Source organism: Mytilus californianus, unplaced genomic scaffold (assembly GCF_021869535.1).
Source record: "Mytilus californianus isolate M0D057914Y unplaced genomic scaffold, xbMytCali1.0.p SCAF_4, whole genome shotgun sequence".
NCBI classification, from domain to species: domain Eukaryota; kingdom Metazoa; phylum Mollusca; class Bivalvia; order Mytilida; family Mytilidae; genus Mytilus; species Mytilus californianus.
In genome coordinates, this window is record NW_026262690.1 from 74,819,801 (window position 1) to 74,847,611 (window position 27,811).

Below are 27,811 nucleotides of genomic sequence, written 5' to 3' on the forward strand. Positions count from 1 at the left end.
TTAAAGGCGGTCTAGTTGTTGAAAAATAACTGAAGAACAATTTGGATTTTTAGAAAACAGAATATTTGGCATGATCGTTGTGCAACACACCCCTGCAAACAGAGCATATAAATAGACGGAGTTGTTGTGTATACCCCAATAAAACAGCAACTCGGGGATAATCATGACTAAAAGACATCTAGAGGGCAATGTAAAGTCTTCACCAATAGATAGGCGTACATGTATACATAATATGGCAACCTCTAAATTGCAGTATACACCGTAGTAATCTGATGTCAAGGCATATTCCTACATCCGATACCGCCAACTGGACGTCACTCAAAAACACGATTTCTAGAAACAGGTTTATTCAAAAGACATTTGTATCCTAGAGATTAGATAAGAAAATATTTTAATTCTATTAATAAATTTTATTCTTTCGTGAATAATTTTCAATATAATTTTGTTTCCTTATATTTTTGTCTAATTGCTATATTTGTTGATAAATTGCTACGATGGAAGGCAAATGTTAAGATACAACAATTATTCATTGAAAAACATCATTGAAAAAGGAAGACGCTTTAACTAAATGGACAATTCACAGCATGTTTAGCAAACCCAGTATATGCATCCTGTTATATCCAAATATGATATGTTAGTTTTTTAATGAAACTTTAACTCATTTTTATGATTCATTGTCATATAAAAATGTCTTTGTCTTATTTACTATCCGTTTACCTATGTTTTAACCACTGACAATGTATTGTTGACATCACGTTTATTCTGTCTACGCCCAACCATCATATAATGCTTAATTCTTTATGTAAATGCTATTTTTGGAGCATGATGTTTTCAAGAGCCACCGTATATTGCTTTGACACTCACTGAATAAGACTTTGGAATCCCATGACGTACATGAAGTACGCTCACCTTGGCGACGCACCTGATCTGACTCGGTTTAGGGTTAATGTAATCCTGTTATTATTTCTGCTATATTTGGTCTCTTCGTACCAAGACTTGAGTTTCTTTTGACATCGGTATAAACAATCCACGTTGTAACAAGGAAATTTGATTATCGGCTTGTACATGTATATAATAATGGATAAGGGAATGATGAATCATTTCTTTGTATCTTTTTGTAGAAAATGAGTATACAATTTACGTGGTGTCGATGTATTTGCATATACATGTATAACTATTGTTTTTATCTGCTTTCTCTTTTACTTTATTCTTATTGCTCATTTTCATTTTTTTCACACTACTGATTAAAAATAACCTCAAATCGACAGGTATATTTACTGATGGATGTTTCCTCCCAGAGGGTAAAACATCCCAGTAGTCAGCACTTCTGTGTTGATATGATTTAACATTGATATGGTCATAATCATAATTTAACTGTTTACAAAACTTTGAATTTTTTAAAATACTAAGGATATTCTAGTTCAGGAATAGATTACATTAGTTGTATTTGGCAAAACCTTTTGGAATTTAGTTAATCCTGGTATCTGTGATGAGTTTATTTACATTTTAAATGTTTACTCAACTGTATAAGAATAAACTTTCTGAACGAAGAGTGATGAAAGTCGTTTTTTATCTTGTCTCTTTTAGTAATATTCTATTCATTCAACATACTTTACGAAGATCCACACGTGTGTACAATCTAATTAATGTTAATATATACGCTAAGTATCTGGTGAGAAATATTTTTGTTCCGAATGTTTGAAAATGAAGAAAATGGATACAAAAAGGAATCCTTTATTGAAAAATAAAAATAGGAATGTCCAATTGTATATCAGTTCAATGCCATGAATGTTTTGAAAGGCCACACATGTTCCGTCTTGACTCGTGTGGCTGTTCAATATGTTTCTGCACCAGTTGAAGTCTCTAGTTCAATATGTCAACAAACAACCCGTATGTTCTATTGTAATGTCTGAAAATAGGCAATAACATATTCAAATATGTTTGATTGACAACAAAATATATCACAATGTGAAAACAAATGGGTGGAAGGAATATAAAGCCATTCACCCAATGGTTTTGAGTTCACGAGTTATGCCGCTTTGTGTGTTTAGAAAGCAAAACCATTGTTAACTCGTAAAAACGACAAAAATGAAAACCACGCATTTTCAATATTTGAATACTAGGAACGAGTAGTATACTGATGTTCAAATTTCATAAATCAATTCTTACATGATTGTCTTGAAGTGTAGATTCTAGGTTCTGACGTTGTTTATCGTCTTAATTATGTTTTAAAGTGGTGTTCTTTTTATTTGTTTTTGTATATTTTAAACCTTTTGGTAATATCCTTTTGGCGTGGTTCGGTATTTTAAAATCCCGCCATTTTGCTATGGTCATTTTTGTTTTCTTGTCTTTCATTTTTGCTTATGAGCTTGGTCTATAGAGTACATCTATATGTTTTTCGTTGTTGATAAAGTTGTTTGTTTTTATATTGATTAAGATTATAACACAATGTTGACTGCTGTACCCCTATTTTTGACATTTTTACCTATTAAACCAGGTTTAATCCACCATTTTCTACATGAGGAAATGCCTGTACCAAGTCAGGAATATGACAGTTGTTTTCAAATCGTTTGATGTGTTTGGTTTTTGATTTTGTTATTTGATAAGGGACTTTCCGTTTTGAATTTTCCCTGGAGTTCGTTTTTATTTTCTCTAACTTTTTTCTTAACATACAAATCAAGGTAAAACTCAAAACCTGAGGAGTCGCATGAACTCCTAAGGAGATCGTATCAACAGTGAGATTCTTAGTTCGAACCCTACACGTAGCAGCACTCTTAATTATCTATGATTGCCAGTTCGCCTGCCGAAGCTCGGTGGTTCTCTCCGGCTTCCTCCATCAATAAAATTTCGCAGCCACGAAAAGCCAATAGTGCTTAAAGTGGTTTTGCAACTATAAACAAACAAACAAACAAAAATAAAACAAAGGTAAGCGAGACTGGGTGATATAAATCTGCTTATGAATATCAACAAATTGGACAGAATTTGGGCATATAAATCAATAATATAGTATATGACAGATACATAAAAAAGAAGTTTTTATTATCAAAGGATAAACATGCATAATGATAAACACTGAGTGTTTATTCGTGAGTGGAATACTCCATCAGCCATCAGGATCCGATATTCTGATAAAGATTAACAAGTCGTTTCCACAAAAACACCGCACAACACAACGGAACACACCAACCATCAATACATGTACCCAATTGGTAAAGAAAAACAGCTATCCTTAAACAGTGCGTTCTTTGAACTATATTGTGTTCTTTATCTGAAATATTGAACTTTTGAGGGCCATGTTGATCACAATTATACCAATGAAATAGAGTGATGTCTGTTTTCTTTAAATTTTTGTATTCCTCCAGTTTTATTTACCTGTTACCTTCCAAAATTATTATTACGTACCAACCTCTCACTGGTAAACACACAGTTGTGATTCCTCGTTATAACATAGTCCTTCTGGACATTCCATCACATCAACCTTGTCTTCTAAACATCTCATGTACTTTTTACACGTGTAGGGATGGCGAACCGTCGAAAACAATGGAACGGATTCACAGTAATATTCTGAAATAATATATTTTGATTTCTTTCAATTATTGCAAAAAGGTCACATTCACATTCCTTATGTGAAATGTATTCAATTGAATCAGTTTATGTTCTTGCATTTATTGAATCGTATATGTAAGGTTCCTTGACTATTTGTTGCTGGCATCATCGATGGTGGTATTTCATATCATATCATATGGTTTATTTCAAAACGAGGAGGGTGGAGATAAATCATAAATATCCACCCGATATTTGTCCAGTCCATGCAATTTCATGTTTTTTTTTGTTTATTTTTATACAGCCGTCTTAGCCTGGCGTATTAAGGTATACCTTCGTCAATCCATCCGCATGTCAACACTTGTTTTCTACGATAATTCAAATATGCTTTAACAAGTTTTGATGATATTGTAACACAACTTTACGATTGATGGAAGAAAGCTTCCTTTCGATTTCACCGATCTTGTATTCTGTCATTCTAGATTTACGTGATTTTATTAATTGGAAACGTTATGTTGTCTCTCTAATTCATACGCTGTTTATTTGCTGTGATACTTTTTCCTAAAATTTTACCTCCAAGGGTAAAATTTATCAAAATAATTTCGCTTTCTATTTTTATTATTTTCACTTTTGTCATTTTAAAGTTATTCAGGAAAAAAGAACACTTTTCTTATATGTTTAGATTGATTTACTTGAAACGAAAGGAATGGTTGGAATTTGTAATAGTAAGCTCCTTTTTTCATTTTGAATATTTGTTGGTTTGTCGGTCTAGAGTTATGGGACATTAACTTTCAGATAAAAGTCAATTTTTCACATGTTACACTTTTACTCAAGTATGCTCAGATAAATAAATTTTCAAATTTTACAGTATTATTGCGATTCGTGAAAGTCACGCACTAATTCAAGAATGCTCAAATCAGTTTACTTCAAACTTTACATATGGTTGAGATTGGTAAAAGTAAGCATCCTTTTAATGTTGAAGTTTGATTTGTTTTTTCAAGAGTAATGGAGCTTTCGCCTTCCGAATTAAAGGCATTTTTATAAGCATAAGGATATCACCCACCATATTTTTCTGCATATTAACTGACTTCTGATTGAATGCCTCCTATATTATTATATTTTTTTACAACAATTTCAATATGCAGACGACAGTTCAATCTTGACCACCTGGCACAGTTAAATTCTATTTCTGTTTAGAAAGAAACTTGTCAATATCACAGACATAGTTATTTTCCAATTATTCATTTACAAAATCAGTGTTTTATTTACAATTCAAATTCTAATTTTAATATGTTAGTTGAAGGAACTAAAAGCATTCATACATATTTAATTGTTCTTTTTTTTATAATGAAATAATGTATTCTATATCTTATAAAACGTTTGTACCTGATATCAGCCAGATTTCTCGTTCTGTATATTCTTCAGAATCCGGGGCTTTACAACGGATTTTAGCACCGTTCCACCGCATGGGAAAGAAGTAATCTACCTGAACAGTTTCTTGTCGGCGGCAATTTTTATCTGTTACCGTTCTAACTGCACTATGAAACCTATATTCCTGATACTCTGTCTCATTTCTGAATTTTACCCAAAATTCAAGATGACCTTTAGGATAGCCTGGATTTCCTGTACAGGAAAACTGCTCACTTCTCTCACCAAAGATTTCAGTATTTATATCAAACACCGGTTTGCCGACAGGAGGAGCTAGAATATATGTATGTATATATTTATTAATATTAATAGTTTTAAAACATGAAATTGATCCTTTTAGAATTTTCATTCAAAAAATTAACATAAAATGCATTGGTTAAATTGTTTCCGACAGTTTCAAGATTATGTTGATAGATATCACCAGTATCGGCATATATATATATATTGGCAAAGTCAGGTCAATTGAAACAGAGTTCATAAAACAACGTGTGTGAGGACAATGTATAAGAAAAGAAACGAATATGAAAAAAACTTTGTGATAGAAAATGTAAATATATACGTAAAAATATAATATTTCGAGGGTACCACCAATATAGTAATTTCCCTGTGTTTCTCGTGTTATATGAATGCTCAGACGCTGGTAATTTCGACGTTGTTGGGTGTTTCTGAAAATCATGCTGTAACAATTTTTTAGTCATGATTGGAATGTCTTCTTTGGGAATGCACGCTATTGCTGGTCTTGCATATTTTGGCTGTGCCAAGACAATATTGTACGATTGTTTTGCAATACATAATGTATTCTAAACTATTTTCCTGTAGAGGAGTTACATCAATATACGTTATTAAGCAGAACATAACATAACAGAAATACAAAGGATATTTGATATTTATCCATGACACAAAATCAGTACATGCACAGCAAAAACCTCACAAAAAGCAAAGGAAAATCGCTTGTATTGTTGTTCCTCGTCACAAACTCACAGTGAAGCATACATGTTAAACGCATATTGATTTTTTGTCATTTTGCAATGAAACTATATCAAAAGTCAAAAATAGGATTATAAACAATATGCATGCATGTATAACATTACTGAAATACCGCCACCAGTAGATTTCCTGTAACTGTTTTGACAAAATAAAATAGTAAATAAACGAACCATAGATAAATTGTACCAAGCTTAAAAATTTTGTACAACAGACACGCTTTTAGTCTACAAAAGACTCATAAATGACACTCGAATAAAAGAGTTAAAGAACGCCAAATAAAGTACCAAGGTGAAGAGCATTGAGGACTAAAAATTCCGAAAGATTTTGTCAAATACATAATTTCATCTTTTTCTTTCTGTTTGAAAGGTCAAACTATCAATCAATAATTATTTACAGGGTTTCGTATAGAATACATACTTTTAACAATTAAATCAGCAGACCTATGATATCCTCTGTCCACAGAACAAACATACGTTCCTTCATCCTTGCAGCTAAGTTTATTGAAAGAAAGCTGGATCTCCGCATACATGTCTTTAATATCATTTGAAACAGCCACAGCGCTCCCAAGGTTGGAAGTTTCAATTCCCTTTGATTGCAAAATAACCATTTCTCTCGAATTTTTTGCAATTTCTAGCTCCTGCCATGATGTGAAATTTTCAATACGGCATTTTGCAAGAACAGCAGAAGCCCCTTCAAATTCTTCAGTTGGCGTAAATATCAACCCTGCAAATATCATTTCAAAAATATAACAAAGAGTTCATTTGCTCTGGTTGAATATGAAAATGTTAATTGTACACATGCGATCGAAACCGTTTCCTGTAAAATTCACTTGTCTTTTAATATTTCTAGGTGACCCGATTGTCTAACAATGCAAATGTTTGTGTTTAGATATCACACTAGGTTATTGAAATTAGTAGATGTTCCAGAAACTTAAAATTTGAAAAAGCAAAATTCAAAAGATTAAAATCAAAAGCTCCTGGAAAATATTGGAAGAGAAACGATTACTACCCTTCTGATTTTGAGTACTTTTTCTCTTTTGACCAATCTCTCATGTTGATTCAATATTATCAATAATGAAAATGTTGATTTTTAAACATGCTTTTTTTTACCTACCTGGACAACCTAAATCTCCACAATCCTGGATCTCAGCATCATTTCCATTACAATCTTTTCCACCATATTTTGCAGATGGATTAGTACAATCTCGTTTTCGTTGCTGAAATCCACCACCCCCACAACTAACAGTACAAGTGGACCATGGCATCCATTCCGACCACTCTCCATCAACTATATAAACATTAAACTCAAATGAATAGAGTTTGATTATATTTAACTATTAGAAATCATCAAAAACATTTCACCAAATAGAGTTAACAAAATCTGTTTCCTAATAATTGCGAAGATGAATAGAGCGGTAATTAGAGATCATCATTAACATTCGGATATCATCATTAACATTCGGATATCATCATTAAACAATATATTTATAATATATACCTCAATTTTAAATGCAATTGATTTATGAAACCTTTACAATGGTTTATGTTTTCCGTTTGCCGTTCAATCCTTCGTTGATACATCAAAATTGAGAGTTTCAATATGGAATATTTTAAATTCAGCATTTTGAATCATTATAATGTGATCGAATCAAATCTCAAAGCAGACACGTTTTTTCAACAGGTTAAAAACTATGAAATTGCTTTAAGTAATTACAATCATGTTTTTGGAACGGTGATGTTTATAATTGGTTTGTTTTTTACATTAAGATACCAATTTTACAGCCCCAAATGCGCATTCTGACAATTATGTTTCCTCAGTGATGCTCCAGGTCAAAATATTTGAATTTTTTAGTTGTAGTTATAGGTATCAAGTAAACCATTATCATAGTGTTCCGTGTTTTTCCTTTTCCTATACTGGTTTTTATTGCATTTATTTTGTATGTACCTTATGTCGGTCCATTAATCGTGATTATATGGAGGAGGGTTGAGATCTTAAAAACTAGTTTATAAATAATAGCACCAAATGGTCATGCACCTGTCAAGGTTAAGAAGAGATCTGTTGTCTTTTCGTCATGTTTTTGTCGTTTTTGTCATTTGTTTTTGTGTTGATTATAGATCGAATTGAGAATTAAGGAGATGTGGTATGACTATCCAATGAAGTCGATGTAAGTTATGAAAGGCAACCGTACGGCCTTCTATGGTCATCTCTGTAAAATGTATTTACAACGTATTATATTGCATTTCTCTTTATGTACCTTTTGATGGTACATTGATCGGGGTTAAAAGAGAGAGGTTGAAATCTAAAACAGCAGTTAATTGACAACATGTCCATATGACTGTACAAAGTCATGAGCCTCGTCAGTTGTTGTCTTATGTCATATCGTAATGTTTTTGTCTTTTTTTGGAAATATGTGTAAGCAATTGCTTATTTTCTTGAATGTCTGGAACATGTATATGAAACAGTGTTTACTCTTTTATTTGATCTTATGCTGACCTGTATATGTCTTTTTGTTGTGTTGTTGTTTGCTGTCTTATTGACACATCTTTTGATTCGAGCGTCACTGATGAGTCTTTTGTTGACGAAACGCACGTCTGGCGCAAATACAGAGTTTCAGTCCTGGTATCTATGATGAGTTTATATACCACATATCTTTTTTTATACAAAATTATAAGTATAGTTATATTGTCTTTCAAATCACCAAAGGTCGACAGCAAGTCTTCTATTACATTACTGTATTGTAGTCTGTAGATCAGTCATTAAACTGAAAATCGTGCAATAATTTCTGAAGTAACATATTTATACATAAAAGTCATCAATCGGCAATTGTTATGAATCTAATACTATTTCTAATATATTATTTTTTCATATTTCACTGATTATGGTTGCATAAGAACTAATATAAACTTTACTCAACACTTTGAAGGAATAATATTTCGTAACATTTATATACCCTTACTTGTATTTAAATTAAGAAAACAGTACACAAGTAATTTTTTCAGCCTAACCTGGACAATTGATTGTGTTGCAAACCCTGTTTTCTTTATCTTGTCCAGAACAATTGCTTCCATTATACTGCGGCGCTGGATCTGAACAACTTCTAGTTCTTGCTGATTTTCCTCCTCCGCAAGTCACCGAACATACTGACCATGCAGTCCATGAAGTCCATTCTCCATCAACTAATTATAATATGAAATAGATGTAGATAAACAGATAAAGTCACAGGATGTTATTTATGCTAGTATTCAGTTTATTTTCTTGTTTAATCATCATTTGCATTACCATAAATTCCTCGCATGTGCTACCATATTTGTATTTACATCCATATTGTAATTGGGGAAGTATGAATGATAATTCGTTTTGCTCAGTCTTTAGTTTTCTATGTTGTGTTTTGTGTACTGTTGTTTGTCTGATTGTCTTTTCCTTTTTAGCCATTGCGTGGTCAGTTTATTTTCGACTTATGAGTTTGAATGTCCCTTCGGTATCTTTCGCCTCTCTTTTATAATTCTTTCAAACTCACTTGGACAGTGTTGTGGATTACAAAGTTGATTATCTGTTGTGTTTCCTTTACATGTCGAACCACCATACATCGGTGCAGGATTAGTGCATGATCTGCTTCGTGAGTGACGACCACCTCCACATGAAACTGGACACACTGACCATTCACTCCAAGAAGTCCAGTTACCATTAACTGAAATAATGAAACACAGAATCAATATATATCAAGAACTAAAATGATTGTCTTTAGTCAAAGAATGATGTCATGACTATTTGTTTTTGTTTAAATACACGCGACAAAGATTGACACTTTAAGTTAACACCAAAGTCATTTTGGCTCAACATTAATCAGAATGTATTTTAATGGACTGCATGAATAATAATTAAAAACATACATGTGAATAAAGTACAAATGTCTGCTATTGCCTTAAATTAAAATATGCATTTTGTCTAAATGTGAATCTGATGCAGTACAATAGGTACCATTTAGTGGTATAACAACTGTAGAATTCACCAAACATTTATAGTTTCGATAAATAAACTGATATAAGTTAAGATATAAATATGCTGTAAAAACTAGGTAAAACTGATAGAATGTAGTTATTTCATAAGATGAAGAAATTACCAAGAGGCTATCAAAAACCATCATAAATTCCATGAAACCAGAGAACATAAAGGCCAAAACAAAAACGACAGAGATACGAACAGACAAACAAATCTCCACAAAACACAACACAGAAAGCTAAGTAGTGAAAAACACGAACACACAAATAACAAAATCTACCAATGAACTCTTGGGCTCCGTAAGAACCAGCAGTTCCTGCTCCACTAGTGAGTATCACCGTGTTTCTTAACCTCTCTATTAGTAATATGTATGCATATATTTTGTGCAGATGCGTAACCCCAAAATTTATCATATGACGTTTATTCACTATTACGTTTTATACCATATTTGATTGCAGGAACATATATTTTTGAGAAAAATGATAAGGCATCGACTCAATTTCACCAGACTGCATTACTTACTAGGACATGGGTGAGTATTGCAATTTTTAGTTTGATTTTCTTCTCCAGGACAATGTTGTCCACCATATTTTGGTGCTGGTGCCGTACAGGATCTGTTTCTACTATGATCCCCTCCGCCACAGGTCTCACTGCATGATGTAAAATCACTCCAGTTTGACCACTGTCCATCAACTGAAAGTAAAACAAAATAATGAAAGAAACAACTCAATACGTAAAGGTCTTACCATAAAGGTCAGAGACTTTATAATACAGTATACATGTAACATATTTTTTTCTTTTAAGGAAATGGTTGCTTTTTTTGGAAATCAAAATGTAGTGCAATGTGTGGATCTAGCTTAGAGGTCTTCATCTCTGAATTCGTTAATGTTTCATGCCATTTTTCTCTTTACTTAATTTGTTTTATCATTATTCTATATTATTTATACTTTAGCTTTGTATTATTGTCTGTTCTCTATTTATTGATCATTTTCTCTTTTCTTTATTTTTGAGCAAAACGAATATTTGTTTAAAAGTTGGGTTTATATAGAGCTAATGTATGGAAGTGATTGACAAACTCTATATCAAACCCACATAGTATTTCTCACCAGTGATTGTACTGTAACATCATAGTTTACTTTGCCTTTTAGAATATTAGGTGTCGGTAATATCTTTTTAGTAATTTGATTTATTTATTCAAATATCATCTCTGAAATTCTTGTCTGTGTTTTTGTTGTCTAATTGACATATACCCACATCTTCTTTTATTCGTATGTGTTTGGCAAGGAAAGACTGGTTAATTGACAGGAAGTAAATCTCCCACTTGTAACCTTTTCAGCTATACAATTGCTCTAGTTAGCAAACTGACGTTCTTGTTAATATATTTTATGACATATTCAGCATTTCAGGATGATCTGCTCGGATATTGTGTACCTTAAACTCTCTATGAAAATGTATTATGTAAATGGTGTTGCATACCGTACGAAGCGTATGATTACACTGGAAGCTGACAACCATTTACAATTACGTTAATAAAGAAATAAACAAGTAACTAATGAGTATATTAAACTAACTAGGACAATGTTGAGTATTACAAATCTGTGTTTCAGTCTTATTTCCTTCACACTCATCCCCACCATACTGTGGCTTTGGTTTTGTGCATGAACGCGTTCTTGTGTGTCGACTCCCTCCACAAGAAACAGGACATTCTGCCCAACCACTCCATGTTGTCCAATTACCATTCACTGAAAAGGTAGTATCTTCCGGTAAATGTAAAACGATTGCGACAAACTAACTGTCAAAACTTATACAGTATTACTGAAAAGAGGAAATTACAATTGGTGTCACTTTAATTTTATCAGAGGTTTATCCAAATTTCATATTGACTGACATAGACAGATGTTTGAATTATTCCTGAACATTCGACAAATTGTATGCTTGAAAAACATAACCATTATCAGCAGTACATTTGCTTGTTCAGTAAACAATTCCGAATAGATCGTAATAGATTGTGGCTTCTATCTTATTTGGTTCAATACAATCACCACTGGTGAATTTTAGGCAGACGAAACAGGCGTGTGTAGTCGTTAAGTATGCAAATGGTATCTTTGATGCCTCTTGATCATATCATTAGAAAATGTTTTGGAGCTACATGTATGTTCCTTTTAAAACCATTTTAAATTACCTGGACATGAATGCTTGTTGCATTCAATGGACTCATTATCTTTCCCAAGGCATTGATTTCCACCATATTCTGGTTTTGGATTAGAGCATGATCTATTTTTGTTTTGCATACCTCCCCCACAAGACCGGTCGCAATCTGACAATTCACTCCATGATGACCATTGTCCATGAACTGAATAAAAAATAATCGTAAAATTCGTGAGCATTTATGACAATTGACTTGTTTATATGCTATCAATTTGTTTTACAAGAAATTGGTAATTTCATCTCACAAAATTCAATATTTTATTTAGGTTATACTCTACGGTCGTTTCAGAAATCGTTTGATTTTAACAACTAGCGTTTTTGATTGGAGTTTCTTTACACAAGAAGCTAAACGTATATAAAAGTAAACAAATATTGCGATTAATGAACTTCTTCTTAAGCCTAGTAATGTACATTGTAAAGTTGATATGATACCAAACTAAACGTAGATAGTTGAAGAACCATTTTGTTACAATAAATGAAGTTATGACGTATTGAAAAGATGACAATTAATATTTTCGTGAAAATCCATTGTCTTTGTGTAGGTTTTGCATTTGAAATGATTGTTGACTCCAGAATATAGGCAAGTAAATAAATAATTTTCAACGGCAATGTGTTTTTTTTTGTGATTATTACCTGCATTTTATTACCTAAATTTTCGAAATTATTTTGAATTAAGGACGGATCTTCCTTGCGCATAGCTCTCATTTCTTGTCCAGATTTGGCTTTACTGTTGTTTTTTTTTGGTTTTATCAGCTCTTCAACGTTTGTACAAGGTTTTGGTTGTTTAAAGGAGGAGAGTTAATTTTCGAAATCTTTCGGTCAAAATATTATGCAAGGGAAAGAACAATATCAAGAAAACAAAATAGTTAAAATGTCCCGATCCAAATCAATATTTCAAACGAAGTAAGACTCACTTGGACAATGGTGGAAATTACAAGACTGTGATTCACTATTGTTGCCATCACAAAAATCACCACCAAACTGAGGCTTTGGGTTTGTGCATGATCGCATCCTTGTGTGTTTATCCCCTCCACATGACACTGGACAAGCACTCCAGTTACTCCATTCCGTCCAATTACCATTTACTAAAAATATAATGAATTTACCACTTATTTTGAAAGACTACAATCAACAAATTTAAGCAATATGCTACACATCACTCGACTATATATATTTTTTATGCGAATTAAGTTATATAAATGCGCTGACTAGAGCTACTGATTAAGTTTATTTCGCGAAACCGCGAGATTTATTTTTGTTACATGTCTTTTTTTTTGGCACGAAGAGTAAAAAAATGCGTCTTTATGGAACAAATTTGTCAACTGAAACTTATTGCCAAACTAAATTCGAGATCATGAACTACATGCTAGATTCCGACACTAGATGTGAGGAACATCAATACAAATTATTTTCAATCAATACGAAGCGTCTCTTAATATACATAGCACTCCTGAAAACCATAAAGGTATTTTAAAAGGTCGACGAGGTCCTAGTAACAGTAGGGGGTGTTGTACAACGTGTTTGTTTATAATAGATAAATCTTGAATCTTTGAGCATGTAGTAGAAGAATATCAATGTTTATTATAATAATAAAATCACCTTATAATTAACTAATAGTTATAGTTTTAAGTGATAGGCTGGTTGAAGTTTATGGTTTATAAAACTACTGTGCAAAGTTTTTTGCTGACTTGGAACTTTTAGAACCTAACATTATGATGCGCAATCTACACTTCTATATTGTTTTAAATTTTAAGAGCCATATCTATTATCATGAGTGTAAAACCCGTTGTTAACAGTACATTGTATTTTGACGCAGCATACATTTAACCTTTTATTGTATATGAAGAATTGAGACGGATCCCGGATTGAAGGATGCTGTAACAACCACTAATTAGAAAACACTTTGGATTTAGATCAGTGTATATTTAGATTTAAAATACATACTGGGACATGGCTGGTTATTGCAACTGTTTGTTTCGTTTTCCACTCCAACACAATAATCTCCGCCATATTGTGGTTCGGGATCAGTGCATGATCTATTTCTACTTTGCAATCCTCCACCACAAGTCTGGCTACAGCTTGTAAAATCGGTCCATTGTGACCACTGGCCATTGACTGAAAAATGAAAACAAAAATGTGGGAATTCAAAGGCATAATCAAAAGGTAAGTAGATATGTGATAAAATTCTTTGATTAAAGTCTAAAAAGACAAAGATTTGCCGTTGTGAGGCAGAAATCTAGCTTCCCATCCAAAATCAGCAAATTAATGCTTACAATTTATTTCAAGAAAAGGACTGAACTTATTTCAATTACATGTATAATATATTCCCAGACATAGACATTGAAATCAAAATCTTTCAATAAAATTTAAAAAAAGGCCATTTTGACATCTGAAGTGAACCTTAAGAAAGTTAAATGAAAGCAAGTTAATCTGGATGATGAAGAACTATACTTCATTTGAGCTTTTGTGGATAGTTGTCTCATTGGCAATCATATCACATCTCCTTATTTCTATATATTACTAAATATGGATAGACTAAATGAAAAATTTAATGTATTCAAGTAAAACATCGTTATCATGTGAAAAAGTATTATATTGATAACAGTTTTTATATGTGGGCTGGAAACATGAATTACCATCCGATAATTTTCAGATAATCATTAACACGATTAGAAACGGGTTTTAGATTTATTCTTACTTGGGCAAAGGTCTTCATTACATGTTTCCGAAGTCGTTGCATTTCCAACACATGGATTTCCACCATACCGTGGTAAAGGATTTGAACATGTTCTTTCTCTGTCTTTCAATCCACCTCCACAAGTAATACTACATTCATTCCAGGATGACCACTCAGTCCAATGCCCATCAACTGAAATTAACATTCAAGATCATTGAACAGTAAATGGGCTATGTCACGGATTTTGGAAAAAATTTGCATACACATTTAGCTACATGGATTATAACTGGAAATCGAAAAAATAATGCCTTTATCTCTTTTATTTTCTGAAATATTATTAATTGAATTCTTTCAAAATATGTGAAGATTTGTATAGAAAGCATATAAAATCGGCGAAAAACTTTCATATATTTGTCTAAAAACTATCAAATCTCTTATTTCAAATACATAGATTTTTCTTATAAAGCTATATGTTGTTGATACATAAATTTCCGTTTTAATGATATAAAATAGTCATATGGTTACCGACTTCGTTTTTGGTGTATTGACCAATCTGTTACCTTGTTGGTAGTAAAAAAAGTAAAAAATCGACGTTTTACGGCCTACAACGCGATGATGGTACGATTATTTCGATGTTTTGTGGTATTTTCTTTTTACCTAGAACACAACTTTGAAAGATGTATACCGTTAAAGCGAAGTCGATGACCCTATTATTATTTTAAATCATCAAAACGTAAATTTTTGTACCAACAATATATAGTTTTAAAGAAAAATCTATGATTTAAAATTTGAAATTTGATGATTTAAAGACACATTTAAGAAAGTTTTCGCCGATTTTGTGTGCTTCAGAGACAAATATTTACACATTTTGAAAGAAACTAATCAGTAATATTTCCAAAAAAAGAGAGGAATGATTTTTTTTTTAGTTTTCAGTTAAAATTTAACCAGTCAAAGTTGTATGCAAAATTTTTAGAAAATCTGTGACATATAAATATAAGAAGATGTGGTATGATTGCCAATGAGACAACACTCCACAAGAGACTAAATGACACAGAAATTAACAACTATTGGTCACCGTACGGCCTTCAACAATGAGCAAAACCCATACAGCATAGTCAGGTATAAAAGGCCCCGAAATGATAAATGTAAAACAATTCAAACGAGAAAACTAACGGCCTAATTTATGTACGAAATAATGGACGCAAAACAAATATGATACACAGAAACAAACGACGACCACCAAACTACAGGCTCCCTGACCTGGGACAGGCACAAACATAATATGGCGGGGTTAAACATGTCAGCAATGCGCCCAATCCTCCCCTAACATGAGACAGTGGAGTAACAGTTCAACATAAGAATAAACTTTAAAAATCAGTTGAAAAATGCTTAACTCATCAGATGGATACAAATAGAAATACATCTAACAAAAACACAGAGTGGACGTGGCAGGGTACTTATACATCCCCACAACAAAATAGCCCATTTACTGTAACATGACCTTAATGAATTAAATGGTGACGAACTTAATAAAATGAAAACATGCTCGAAGATGGATAAAATGAATACTACCTATCATTGCAGTTTTTATGTTAATATAATTTTATAACGTCCTATATGGCAATGCAGTAGGTAAAAAAATAATCTATATTTCGATGATTATACAAAATCAGAATTGAAGCTAAAATACAAAACGAATTTCGGATAGGCATCTTCCAGACCTTTTGTATTTAAGGGGTACATTCACACGTCCGTTTCAATGTTTAACGTATATGTAAAACAAATAAAATTTGCATAAGACTTTCAGTTAATATACTTTACAGCTTACACTTCTTATAAAATATTAGTTAAAAAGATAAAAGGAATGATATGATTCTATTTCATAGTAGTTAAAATTTCCTTTCACATTTGTCTTAGAAATTATATAGATAATTCATTTGAACTTTGGTGGATAGTTGTCTCATTGGCAATCATACCACATCTCCTTATTTTATAAAGAATTCATTGAACGACCAGCTGCTTATTTTCTAGTACTTTCCCACGTAGATATACTTGCGAAATACATACTTGGACAAGGATTGTCTGCACATTTAGAAATGTGGGTATCATTTCCTGTGCAATATTTGCCTCCAAATTGGGGTTCAGGATTTGAACAGGTCCTGTTTCTAGTCTTGAGTCCACCTCCACATGTGACGCTACATTCCTCCCATTCGCTCCATCCAGACCAGTTGCCATCAACTACAAACAGACAAGAGCAAAACACTAATGACGTTAACTATAACAACTTGTTGTGGTTCCATTAAGAAATAAATATCAAACTTCAGAAAGAAAAAATAATAATATGATCATGTATTAAAGAAATGATACGACATCGTGTCTGATGATTGGTACATCCTGGAACTTATAATGTCAAATGTGAGGCAACAGTATTGTAAATTTATAATTAAATCTTATATATCAATTGAAAAGATAAAAATCAAGATGACAAACAAAAAACTAAGGGATTTGCAAGTCCTCAATAAGAAGAAAGACCGAGTGTGAACATTAAGGAAATGTGAAAATACAATGTTAAGAGATGATAATAAATTGATAGTTTATAGGGATTTCCTGATATAAATAAAAAATATCGGTAATTCAAGTCCAATTAAGTTGTAAGCAGATAAAACTATTGAGTTTGTTGTTTAGTAGTTTATATGTTTGTTGCTGACTAAGTTTGTCAACGAAATGATTGATATTACTGTAGTGTAAAACATTTCATTAGACAAAATAAATGTCACGACCAGGTACAGTATTGGGATTGTTTTCTTACTTGGGCACGGGTCTTCGTTACATGTTTCAATATTTGTAATATTTCCGAAACATGGATCTCCACCATATTGCGGTACAGGATTTGAACATTTTCTGTCTCTGACTTTCATGCCACCTCCACAAGTAACACTGCATTCATTCCAAGATGACCACTCTGTCCAATTCCCATTGACTGAAATTGACACATAATACTTAATATGACACAATTCGCTAACATGGCTACTGAAACATACTGACCTGACCTACACATGTAACATTTGTAGTATATGGTCCCTTTTAACAGTAACGTACAGAGTAATAAACAGTTTTCAAAATGACATAATTCGGTGAATATATAAATTTACCATCTCAGAACTGGAGGGCAAAAACATTTTCTGTTATTATTAATTTGAATATAATTTGATGATAGAATTGTTGTTTAAAGATTTTACTAGTGTTGGATATATATTTTTTTTGTATGATTACAGTAGTGTCATGCTGAGAAAGACGATGAGGTATACAAATTTTGACTTTCATACACCTATTGCAATATCCCTAGTATATAGATTTAGGAGAAAGTATGGTAAAGAAAAAAAAAACTTTCTACTATTTTCTAAGTCCTCAAAATTGTTTTCCTTAATAATCATTGCGTATATATAAGATTTGAACAATAATGTTTTCTGGTTTACCGTATAAACACAAAGAAATAGATTATTTAAGATTGTCACTTTCTTTTTACAAATATATTCATAATCATTGGTTATAAATAAAAACAGAACTTTAAAAACTTCGTAATAAGAAAGTCACCACAAAATAATACTTACTTTAGATTAAAAATCATGACTAGTATTTGCCAACTGCATATTCAAACAAAAACAATTTGTAATACAATACTTTAATATCTTCTCCAAAGGAAAATTTGATCACTGCATTTAAAATAGTACTTTTCCTTGTAGATATACATGCGAAATACATACTTGGACAAGGATTGTCTGCACAATTAGAAATGTGAGTATCATTTCCTGTGCAATATTTGCCTCCAAATTGGGGTTCTGGATTTGAACAGGTCCTGTTTCTAGTCTTGAGCCCACCTCCACATGTGACGCTACATTCCTCCCATTCGCTCCATCCAGACCAGTTGCCATCAACTACAAACAGACAAGAGCATGACACTAATGAAGTAAACTATAACATCTCATTGTAGTTCCATTAAGAAATAAACATCAAACTTCACAAAGCAAAATAATAATATGATCATGTATTAAAGAGATGATATGACATCGTGTCTGATGATTGATACCTCCTGGAACTCATGATGTCAGATGTGAGGAACCAGTTCTTTACCGATTATTAAATATCATAAATCGATTTAGAAGGTATAAATCAAGATGACAAACAAAAACTAAGGGAATTGCAAGTCCTCAATAAGTAGCAAGGCCGAGTGTGCACTATAAGGGAATGTGAAAATCAAAATGTTAAAAATTAAGAATAAACTGACAGTCTATAAATTGTTTTTGATATAAATAAAAACACTATCGGTAATTCAAGTCTAACTAAGTTGATTGCAGATAATATTATTGATTTTGTTATTTGGCAGTTTATATGTGGTTGCTTCCTAAATTTGTAGCCGAGATGATTGATCATTTCTGTAGGGTAGAACTTTCCATTAAACAAAAAAAAATATTTTAACAATCAGGTACAGTATTGGGAATGTTTTCTTACTTGGACACGGGTCTTCATTACATGATTCAATATTTGTAGTATTTCCGAAACACGGATCTCCACCATATTGCGGTACGGGATTTGAACATTGTCTGTCTCTGACTTTCCTGCCACCTCCACAAGTAACACTGCATTCATTCCAAGATGACCACTCTGTCCAATTCCCATTGACTGAAATTGACACATAATACTTAATATGACACAGTTCGCTAACATGGCTACTGAAACATACTGACCTGACCTACACATGTAACATTTGTAGTATATGGTCCCTTTTAACAGTAACGTACAGAGTAATAAACAGTTTTCAAAATGACATAATTCGGTGAATATATAAATTTACCATCTCAGAACTGGAGAGCAAAAACATTTTCTGTTATTATTAATTTGAATATAATTTGATGATAGATTTGTTGTTTTAAGATTTTACTAGTGTTGGATATATATTTTTTTGTATGATTACAGTAGTGTCATGCTGAGAAAGACGATGAGGTATACAAATTTTGACTTTCATACACCTATTGCAATATCCCTAGTATATAGATTTAGGAGAAAGTATGGTAAAGAAAAAAAAACTTTCTACTATTTTCTAAGTCCTCAAAATTGTTTTCCTTAATAATCATTGCGTATATATAAGATTTGAACAATAATGTTTTCTGGTTTACCGTATAAACACAAAGACATAGATTATTTAAGATTGTCACGTTCTTTTTACAAATATATTCATAATCATTGGTTATAAATAAAAACAGAACTTTAAAAACTTTGTAATAAGAAAGTCACCACAAAATAGTACTTACTTTAGATTAAAAATCATGACTAGTATTTGCCAACTGCATATTCAAACAAAAACAATTTGTAATACAATACTTTTATATCTTCTCCAAAGGAAAATTTGATCACTGCATTTAAAATAGTACTTTTCTTTGTAGATATACATGCGAAATACATACTTGGACAAGGATTGTCTGCACAATTAGAAATGTGAGTATCATTTCCTGTGCAATATTTGCCTCCAAATTGGGGTTCTGGATTTGAACAGGTCCTGTTTCTAGTCTTGAGCCCACCTCCACATGTGACGCTACATTCCTCCCATTCGCTCCATCCAGACCAGTTGCCATCAACTACAAACAGACAAGAGCATGACACTAATGAAGTAAACTATAACATAACATCTCATTGTAGTTCCATTAAGAAATAAACATCAAACTTCACAAAGCAAAATAATAATATGATCATGTAATAAAGAGATGATATGACATCGTGTCTGATGATTGATACTCCTGGAACTCATGATGTCAGATGTGAGGAACCAGTTCTTTACCGATTATTAAATATCATAAATCGATTTAGAAGGTATAAATCAAGATGACAAACAAAAACTAAGGGAATTGCAAGTCCTCAATAAGTAGCAAGGCCGAGTGTGCACTATAAGGGAATGTGAAAATCAAAATGTTAAAAATTAAGAATTAACTGACAGTCTATAAATTGTTTTTGATATAAATAAAAACACTATCGGTAATTCAAGTCTAACTAAGTTGATTGCAGATAATATTATTGATTTTGTTATTTGGCAGTTTATATGTGGTTGCTTCCTAAATTTGTAGCCGAGATGATTGATCATTTCTGTAAGGTAGAACTTTCCATTAAACAAAAAAAAATATTTTAACAATCAGGTACAGTATTGGGAATGTTTTCTTACTTGGACACGGGTCTTCATTACATGATTCAATATTTGTAGTATTTCCGAAACACGGATCTCCACCATATTGCGGTACGGGATTTGAACATTGTCTGTCTCTGACTTTCCTGCCACCTCCACAAGTAACACTGCATTCATTCCAAGATGACCACTCTGTCCAATTCCCATTGACTGAAATTGACACATAATACTTAATATGACACAATTCGCTAACATGGCTACTGAAACATACTGACCTGACCTACACATGTAACATTTGTAGTATATGGTCCCTTTTAACAGTAACGTACAGAGTAATAAACAGTTTTCAAAATGACATAATTCGGTGAATATATAAATTTACCATCTCAGAACTGGAGAGCAAAAACATTTTCTGTTATTATTAATTTGAATATAATTTGATGATAGAATTGTTGTTTAAAGATTTTACTAGTGTTGGATATATATTTTTTTTGTATGATTACAGTAGTGTCATGCTGAGAAAGACGATGAGGTATACAAATTTTGACTTTCATACACCTATTGCAATATCCCTAGTATATAGATTTAGGAGAAAGTATGGTAAAGAAAAAAAAAACTTTCTACTATTTTCTAAGTCCTCAAAATTGTTTTCCTTAATAATCATTGCGTATATATAAGATTTGAACAATAATGTTTTCTGGTTTACCGTATAAACACAAAGAAATAGATTATTTAAGATTGTCACTTTCTTTTTACAAATATATTCATAATCATTGGTTATAAATAAAAACAGAACTTTAAAAACTTCGTAATAAGAAAGTCACCACAAAATAATACTTACTTTAGATTAAAAATCATGACTAGTATTTGCCAACTGCATATTCAAACAAAAACAATTTGTAATACAATACTTTTATATCTTCTCCAAAGGAAAATTTGATCACTGCATTTAAAATAGTACTTTTCCTTGTAGATATACATGCGAAATACATACTTGGACAAGGATTGTCTGCACAATTAGAAATGTGAGTATCATTTCCTGTGCAATATTTGCCTCCAAATTGGGGTTCTGGATTTGAACAGGTCCTGTTTCTAGTCTTGAGCCCACCTCCACATGTGACGCTACATTCCTCCCATTCGCTCCATCCAGACCAGTTGCCATCAACTACAAACAGACAAGAGCATGACACTAATGAAGTAAACTATAACATCTCATTGTAGTTCCATTAAGAAATAAACATCAAACTTCACAAAGCAAAATAATAATATGATCATGTATTAAAGAGATGATATGACATCGTGTCTGATGATTGATACCTCCTGGAACTCATGATGTCAGATGTGAGGAACCAGTTCTTTACCGATTATTAAATATCATAAATCGATTTAGAAGGTATAAATCAAGATGACAAACAAAAACTAAGGGAATTGCAAGTCTTCAATAAGTAGCAAGGCCGAGTGTGCACTATAAGGGAATGTGAAAATCAAAATGTTAAGAATTAGGAATTAACTGACAGTCTATAAATTGTTTTTGATATAAATAAAAACACTATCGGTAATTCAAGTCTAACTAAGTTGATTGCAGATAATATTATTGATTTTGTTATTTGGCAGTTTATATGTGGTTGCTTCCTAAATTTGTAGCCGAGATGAGTGATCATTTCTGTAAGGTAGAACTTTCCATTAAACAAAAAAAAATATTTTAACAATCAGGTACAGTATTGGGAATGTTTTCTTACTTGGACACGGGTCTTCATTACATGAATCAATATTTGTAGTATTTCCGAAACACGGATCTCCACCATATTGCGGTACAGGATTTGAACATTGTCTGTCTCTGACTTTCCTGCCACCTCCACAAGTAACGCTGCACTCATTCCAGGATGACCACTCTGTCCAATTCCCATTGACTGAAATTGACACATTATACCTATAATGACACAATCAACCAGCATGGATACTAAAACATACTGACTTACCCATGTAACATTTGTAATATATGGTCCCTTTTAACAGTAACGTACAGAGTAATGAACAGTTAAAAATGACATAATTCGCTGGATACATAAATTTACCATTTCAGAACTAAAGATCAGGAACATCTTCTGTTATTATTAATTTGAATATAATTTGATGTTAGGGTTGTCGTTTGAAGATATACTTTTTGTATGAATACAGTAAGTTCTAGCTGAGATAGACGATAACGTACGTAGATTTTGACTTCCATTTGCCTATTGAAATTTCCCTTGTATATGAATTTAGTAGAAAGTATGGTAAAAGAAAAAAAAAACTTTCTGCTATTTTGTTAGTCATCAAAATTGGATTTTTTCAGTAATCAATGCATTTATATAAAATTTGAACAACAAATGTTTCTGTCTAACAATATAAACACAAAAAAAAAAGATTATGTAAGACTGTCACTATTGTTTTACAAATATATTTATAATCATTGCTTATAAATAAAAAAACACTCTATTAACTTCGTAATACAAATCACGGAAAAATACTGCTTACTTTAGATTGAGTAGAAAGTATATCATTATTGGCCAACTGCATATTCATGCAGAAACAAATTGTAATACATCATTTCATATCTTCATCAAAGGAAAATTTTATCACTGCATTAAATACAATACTTTTTCATGTAGATATACTTTCGAAATACATACTTGGACAAAGATTGTCTGCACAATTAGAAATGTTGGTATCATTTCCTGTGCAGTATTTGCCTCCAAATTGGGGTTCTGGATTTGAACAGGTCCTGTTTCTAGTCTTGAGTCCACCTCCACATGTGACGCTACATTCCTCCCATTCGCTCCATCCAGACCAGATGCCATCAACTACAAACACACAACAGCATTACACTAATGACGTAAAATATAACAACTAATGTAGTTCCATTAAGAAATAAATATAAAACTTCACAAAGCAAAATAATAATATGATCATGCATTCAGGAGATGATATGACATCGTGTCCGATGATTGGTACCTCCTTGAACTCATGATGTCCGATGTGAGGAACCAGTACTTTACTGATTATTAGATCTCATCAATCGATTTAGAAGGTATAAATCAAGATGACAAACAAAAACTAAGGATGGCAAATCCTCAATAAGAGCAAGGCCGAGTGTGCACTTTCAAGTAATGTGAAAATTAAAATGTTAAGAGATAAAAAATAACTAACAGTCTATAAATGATTTTGATATAAATAAAAATTTATCTGTAGTTCAAGTCTTACTTAGTTGATTGCGGATAACATTATTCATTATGTTATTTGGTAGTTTATATGTGGTTGCTACCTTAATTTGTAGCCGAGATGATTGATCATTACTGTAAGGTAGTACTTTCAATTACACAAATAAAAAAATTTCACAATCAGATACAGTATTGGGAATGTTTTCTTACTTGGACACGGGTCTTCATTACATGATTCAATATTTGTAGTATTTCCGAAACACGGATCGCCACCGTATTGCGGTACAGGATTTGAACAATGTCTGTCTCTGACTTTCATTCCACCTCCACAAGTAACACTGCATTCATTCCAGGATGACCACTCTGTCCAATTCCCATTGACTGAAATTGACACATTATACCTATTATGACACAATTCGCCAGCATGGATACTAAAACATACTGACCTTCCCATGTAACATTTGTAATATATGGTTCCATTTAACAGTTATGTACAGAGTAATGGACAGTTCAAAAAAAGACATAATTCGCTGGATATATAAATTTACCATTTCAGAACTAAAGATCTGAAACATCTTCATTTATTATTAATTTGAATATAATTTGATGTTACGGCTGTCGTTTGAAGATTCTACTAGTGTGTGAAAATATAATTTTTGTATGAATACAGTAAGTTCATGCTGATAGACGTTAATGTATATAAATTTTGACTTTCATACACCTATTCAATTTTCCTTGTATATAAATTTAGTAGAAAGTATGGTAAAGAAAAGAATACTTTCTAAAGTTTTCTAAGTCATCAAAATTGTTTTCCTTAGTAATTATTGCGTATATATAATATTTGAACAACAATTTTCTTCTGTGTTACCGTATAAACACAAAAAAATATTATTTAAGCATGTTAAGATTATCACTATTTTTTACAAATATATTAATAATCATTGCTTATATATAATAAAAAAAAACACTCTATAAACCTCGTAATAAACCTCACTGCAAGATACTCCTTACTTTAGATTAAGTAAAAAGTATATCATTATTGGCCAACTGCATATTCACATAGAAATAAATTGTTATACATCACTTTCAATCTTCACCAAAAAAAAAATATCACTGTATTTAATATAGTACTTTTCCATGTAGATATACTTGCAATACATACTTGGACAAGGATTGTCTGCACAATTAGAAATGTGGGTATCATTTCCTGTGCAATATTTGCCTCCAAATTGGGGTTCAGGATTTGAACAGGTCCTGTTTCTAGTCTTGAGTCCACCTCCACATTTGACGCTGCATTCCTCCCATTCGCTCCATCCAGACCAATTTCCATCAACTACAAACAGACAAAAGCATGTCACTTATGACGTTAATTATAACAATTTATTGTAGTTCCATTAAGAAATAAATATTAAACTTCAGAGAGCAAAATAATATGACATGCATTAAACCCGCTGCATTTGTTTGCACCTGTCCTAAGTCAGGAATCTGATGTTCAGTAGTTGTCGTTTGTTGATGTTGTTCATAAGTGTTTCTCGTTTCTCTTTTTTTATATATAGATTAGACCGTTGGTTTTCCCGTTTGAATGGTTTTACACTAGTAATTTTTGGGGCCTTTTATAGCTTACTGTTCGGTGTGAGCCAAGGCTCCGTGTTGAAAACCGTACTTTGACCTATAATGGTTTACCTTTTTAAATTTTGACTTTGATGGAGAGTTGTCTCATTGGCATTCATACCACATCTTCTTATATCTATATGATATGACATCTTGTCTGATGATTGGTACATCCTGGAACTTATCATTTCAGATGTGAGGCAAAAGTACTTTACCGACTATTAAAACTCCTAAATCGATTAAGAAGGTAAAAATCAAGATAACAAACAAACACTGAGGGAATTGGAAGACCTCAATAAGGAGCAAGACCGAGTTTGAACATTCAGGAAATTAATGTGAAAATCAAAATGTTAATTAATATTAACTGACAATTTATAAGAATGTTTTCATATGAAATAAACAGCTGCGCCATGAGCGCATGATACGCCCATCGTCTTGGGTGTGTATTTTTATGCAATAATCATAAATAGTTTCTGACATACGGCGCGACATGCGAAAACCCTCCATTTTTCGAAAAACTCAATATCTCTAAAATAAAATTTTGAATCAAAAACAAAAAGTATACAGATCTTAAGATTAATATAACTAAGAAGTGTGTAAAATTTTAAGCAATAATCATAAATCATTTTTGAGATACGGCGCGACATGTGAAAACCCCCCTTTTTAAAAAAAATAAATATCTCTAAAATAAAATTTTGAATCATCACCAAAAAGTATACAGATCTTAAGATTAAGAAGTGTGTAAAGTTTTAAGCAATAATCATAAATTGTTTTTGAGATACGGCGCAACATGTGAAAAAAACACACACCTGTTTTAGTTACTAAGTCCCGTAACTCAAAAAGTTTTAATCTTATTTTCACCAAAAAGTATACAGATCGTTTGGCCATCATAAGAAACAACTATGTTAAGTTTCATGAAATTTGGATAAGTCGTTCTCTAGTTACGGTGCTACATGTTTACGTCGGACAGACAGACGGACAGACGACATTTGTATACCATAATACGTCCCGTCAAAATTTTGACGGGCGTACAAAAAAACTATCGGTAATTCAAGACTAACTTAGTTGATCGCGTATAACATAATTGAGTTTGTTGTTTAGTAGATTATATGTTGTTGCTACATTATTTTGTCGCCAAGATGATTAATCATTACTGTAATTAAGAACTTTCTATTGAACAAAATAATTTTTTTTCACGATCATGTACAGTATTGGGATTGTTTTCTTACTTGGGCACAGCTCTTCACTACATGTTTCAAAATTTGTAGTATTTCCGAAACACGGATCGCCACCGTATTGCGGTACAGGATTTGAACATTTTCTGTCTCTAACTTTCATGCCACCTCCACAAGTAACACTGCATTCATTCCAAGATGACCACTCTGTCCAATTCCCATTGACTGAAATTGACACATTATACCTAATATAACACAATCCACCAGCATGGATACTAAAACATACTAACCTACCCATGTAGCATTTGTAATATATGGTCCCTTTTAACAGTTACGTACAATAATCAGTTTAAAATTACATAATTCGCTGGATATATAAATTTACCATTTCAGAACTAAAGATCAGGAACATCTTCTTTATTATTAATTTTAATATAGTTTGATGTTAGGGTTGTCATTTGTAGATTCTATTAATGTGTGAAAAAATAATTTTTGTTTGAATACAGTAAGTTCATGCTGAGATAGACGATAAGGTATATACATTTTGGCTTTCATGCATCTATTGTACTTTACCTTGTATATAAATTTAGTATAAAGTATGATTAAGAAAAAAAAACTTTCTACTATTTTGTAAGTCATCAAAATTGTTTACCTAAGTAATAATTGCGTATATATAAAATTTGAATAACTTTTTTTTTCTTTCTTACCGTATAAACACAAAACATATATTGTTGAAGATTATCACTATATTTTTACAAATGTATTTCAATCATTGCTTATAAATGAAAAATAAACACTCTATAAACTTCGTAAT

The 27,811-nt window shown here is 32.0% G+C and overlaps 1 protein-coding gene across 1 annotated transcript in view; it reads right to left on the minus strand.

Annotated features, from left to right (window-relative positions):
- Positions 1–1,718: 1,718 nt before the first annotated feature.
- LOC127738533 (SCO-spondin-like) overlaps positions 1,719–27,811 on the minus strand; it is a 76,485-nt gene continuing 50,392 nt past the window's right edge. The window contains exons 36-60 of the mRNA XM_052249815.1: positions 27,052–27,222; positions 25,374–25,544; positions 24,422–24,592; positions 23,684–23,854; positions 22,754–22,924; positions 22,009–22,179; positions 21,054–21,224; positions 20,305–20,475; positions 19,352–19,522; positions 18,607–18,777; positions 17,652–17,822; positions 16,910–17,080; positions 14,864–15,034; positions 14,110–14,280; positions 13,080–13,250; positions 12,140–12,310; positions 11,529–11,699; positions 10,480–10,650; positions 9,476–9,646; positions 8,964–9,134; positions 7,072–7,245; positions 6,376–6,681; positions 4,930–5,244; positions 3,403–3,564; positions 1,719–1,909 (exon numbers count right to left, since the gene is read on the minus strand). Coding sequence (XP_052105775.1) covers positions 3,410–3,564; positions 4,930–5,244; positions 6,376–6,681; positions 7,072–7,245; positions 8,964–9,134; positions 9,476–9,646; positions 10,480–10,650; positions 11,529–11,699; positions 12,140–12,310; positions 13,080–13,250; positions 14,110–14,280; positions 14,864–15,034; positions 16,910–17,080; positions 17,652–17,822; positions 18,607–18,777; positions 19,352–19,522; positions 20,305–20,475; positions 21,054–21,224; positions 22,009–22,179; positions 22,754–22,924; positions 23,684–23,854; positions 24,422–24,592; positions 25,374–25,544; positions 27,052–27,222 — 4,370 coding nt within the window. The 3' untranslated portion in view covers positions 1,719–1,909; positions 3,403–3,409. The remainder of the gene's footprint in view (positions 1,910–3,402; positions 3,565–4,929; positions 5,245–6,375; positions 6,682–7,071; positions 7,246–8,963; positions 9,135–9,475; positions 9,647–10,479; positions 10,651–11,528; positions 11,700–12,139; positions 12,311–13,079; positions 13,251–14,109; positions 14,281–14,863; positions 15,035–16,909; positions 17,081–17,651; positions 17,823–18,606; positions 18,778–19,351; positions 19,523–20,304; positions 20,476–21,053; positions 21,225–22,008; positions 22,180–22,753; positions 22,925–23,683; positions 23,855–24,421; positions 24,593–25,373; positions 25,545–27,051; positions 27,223–27,811) is intronic.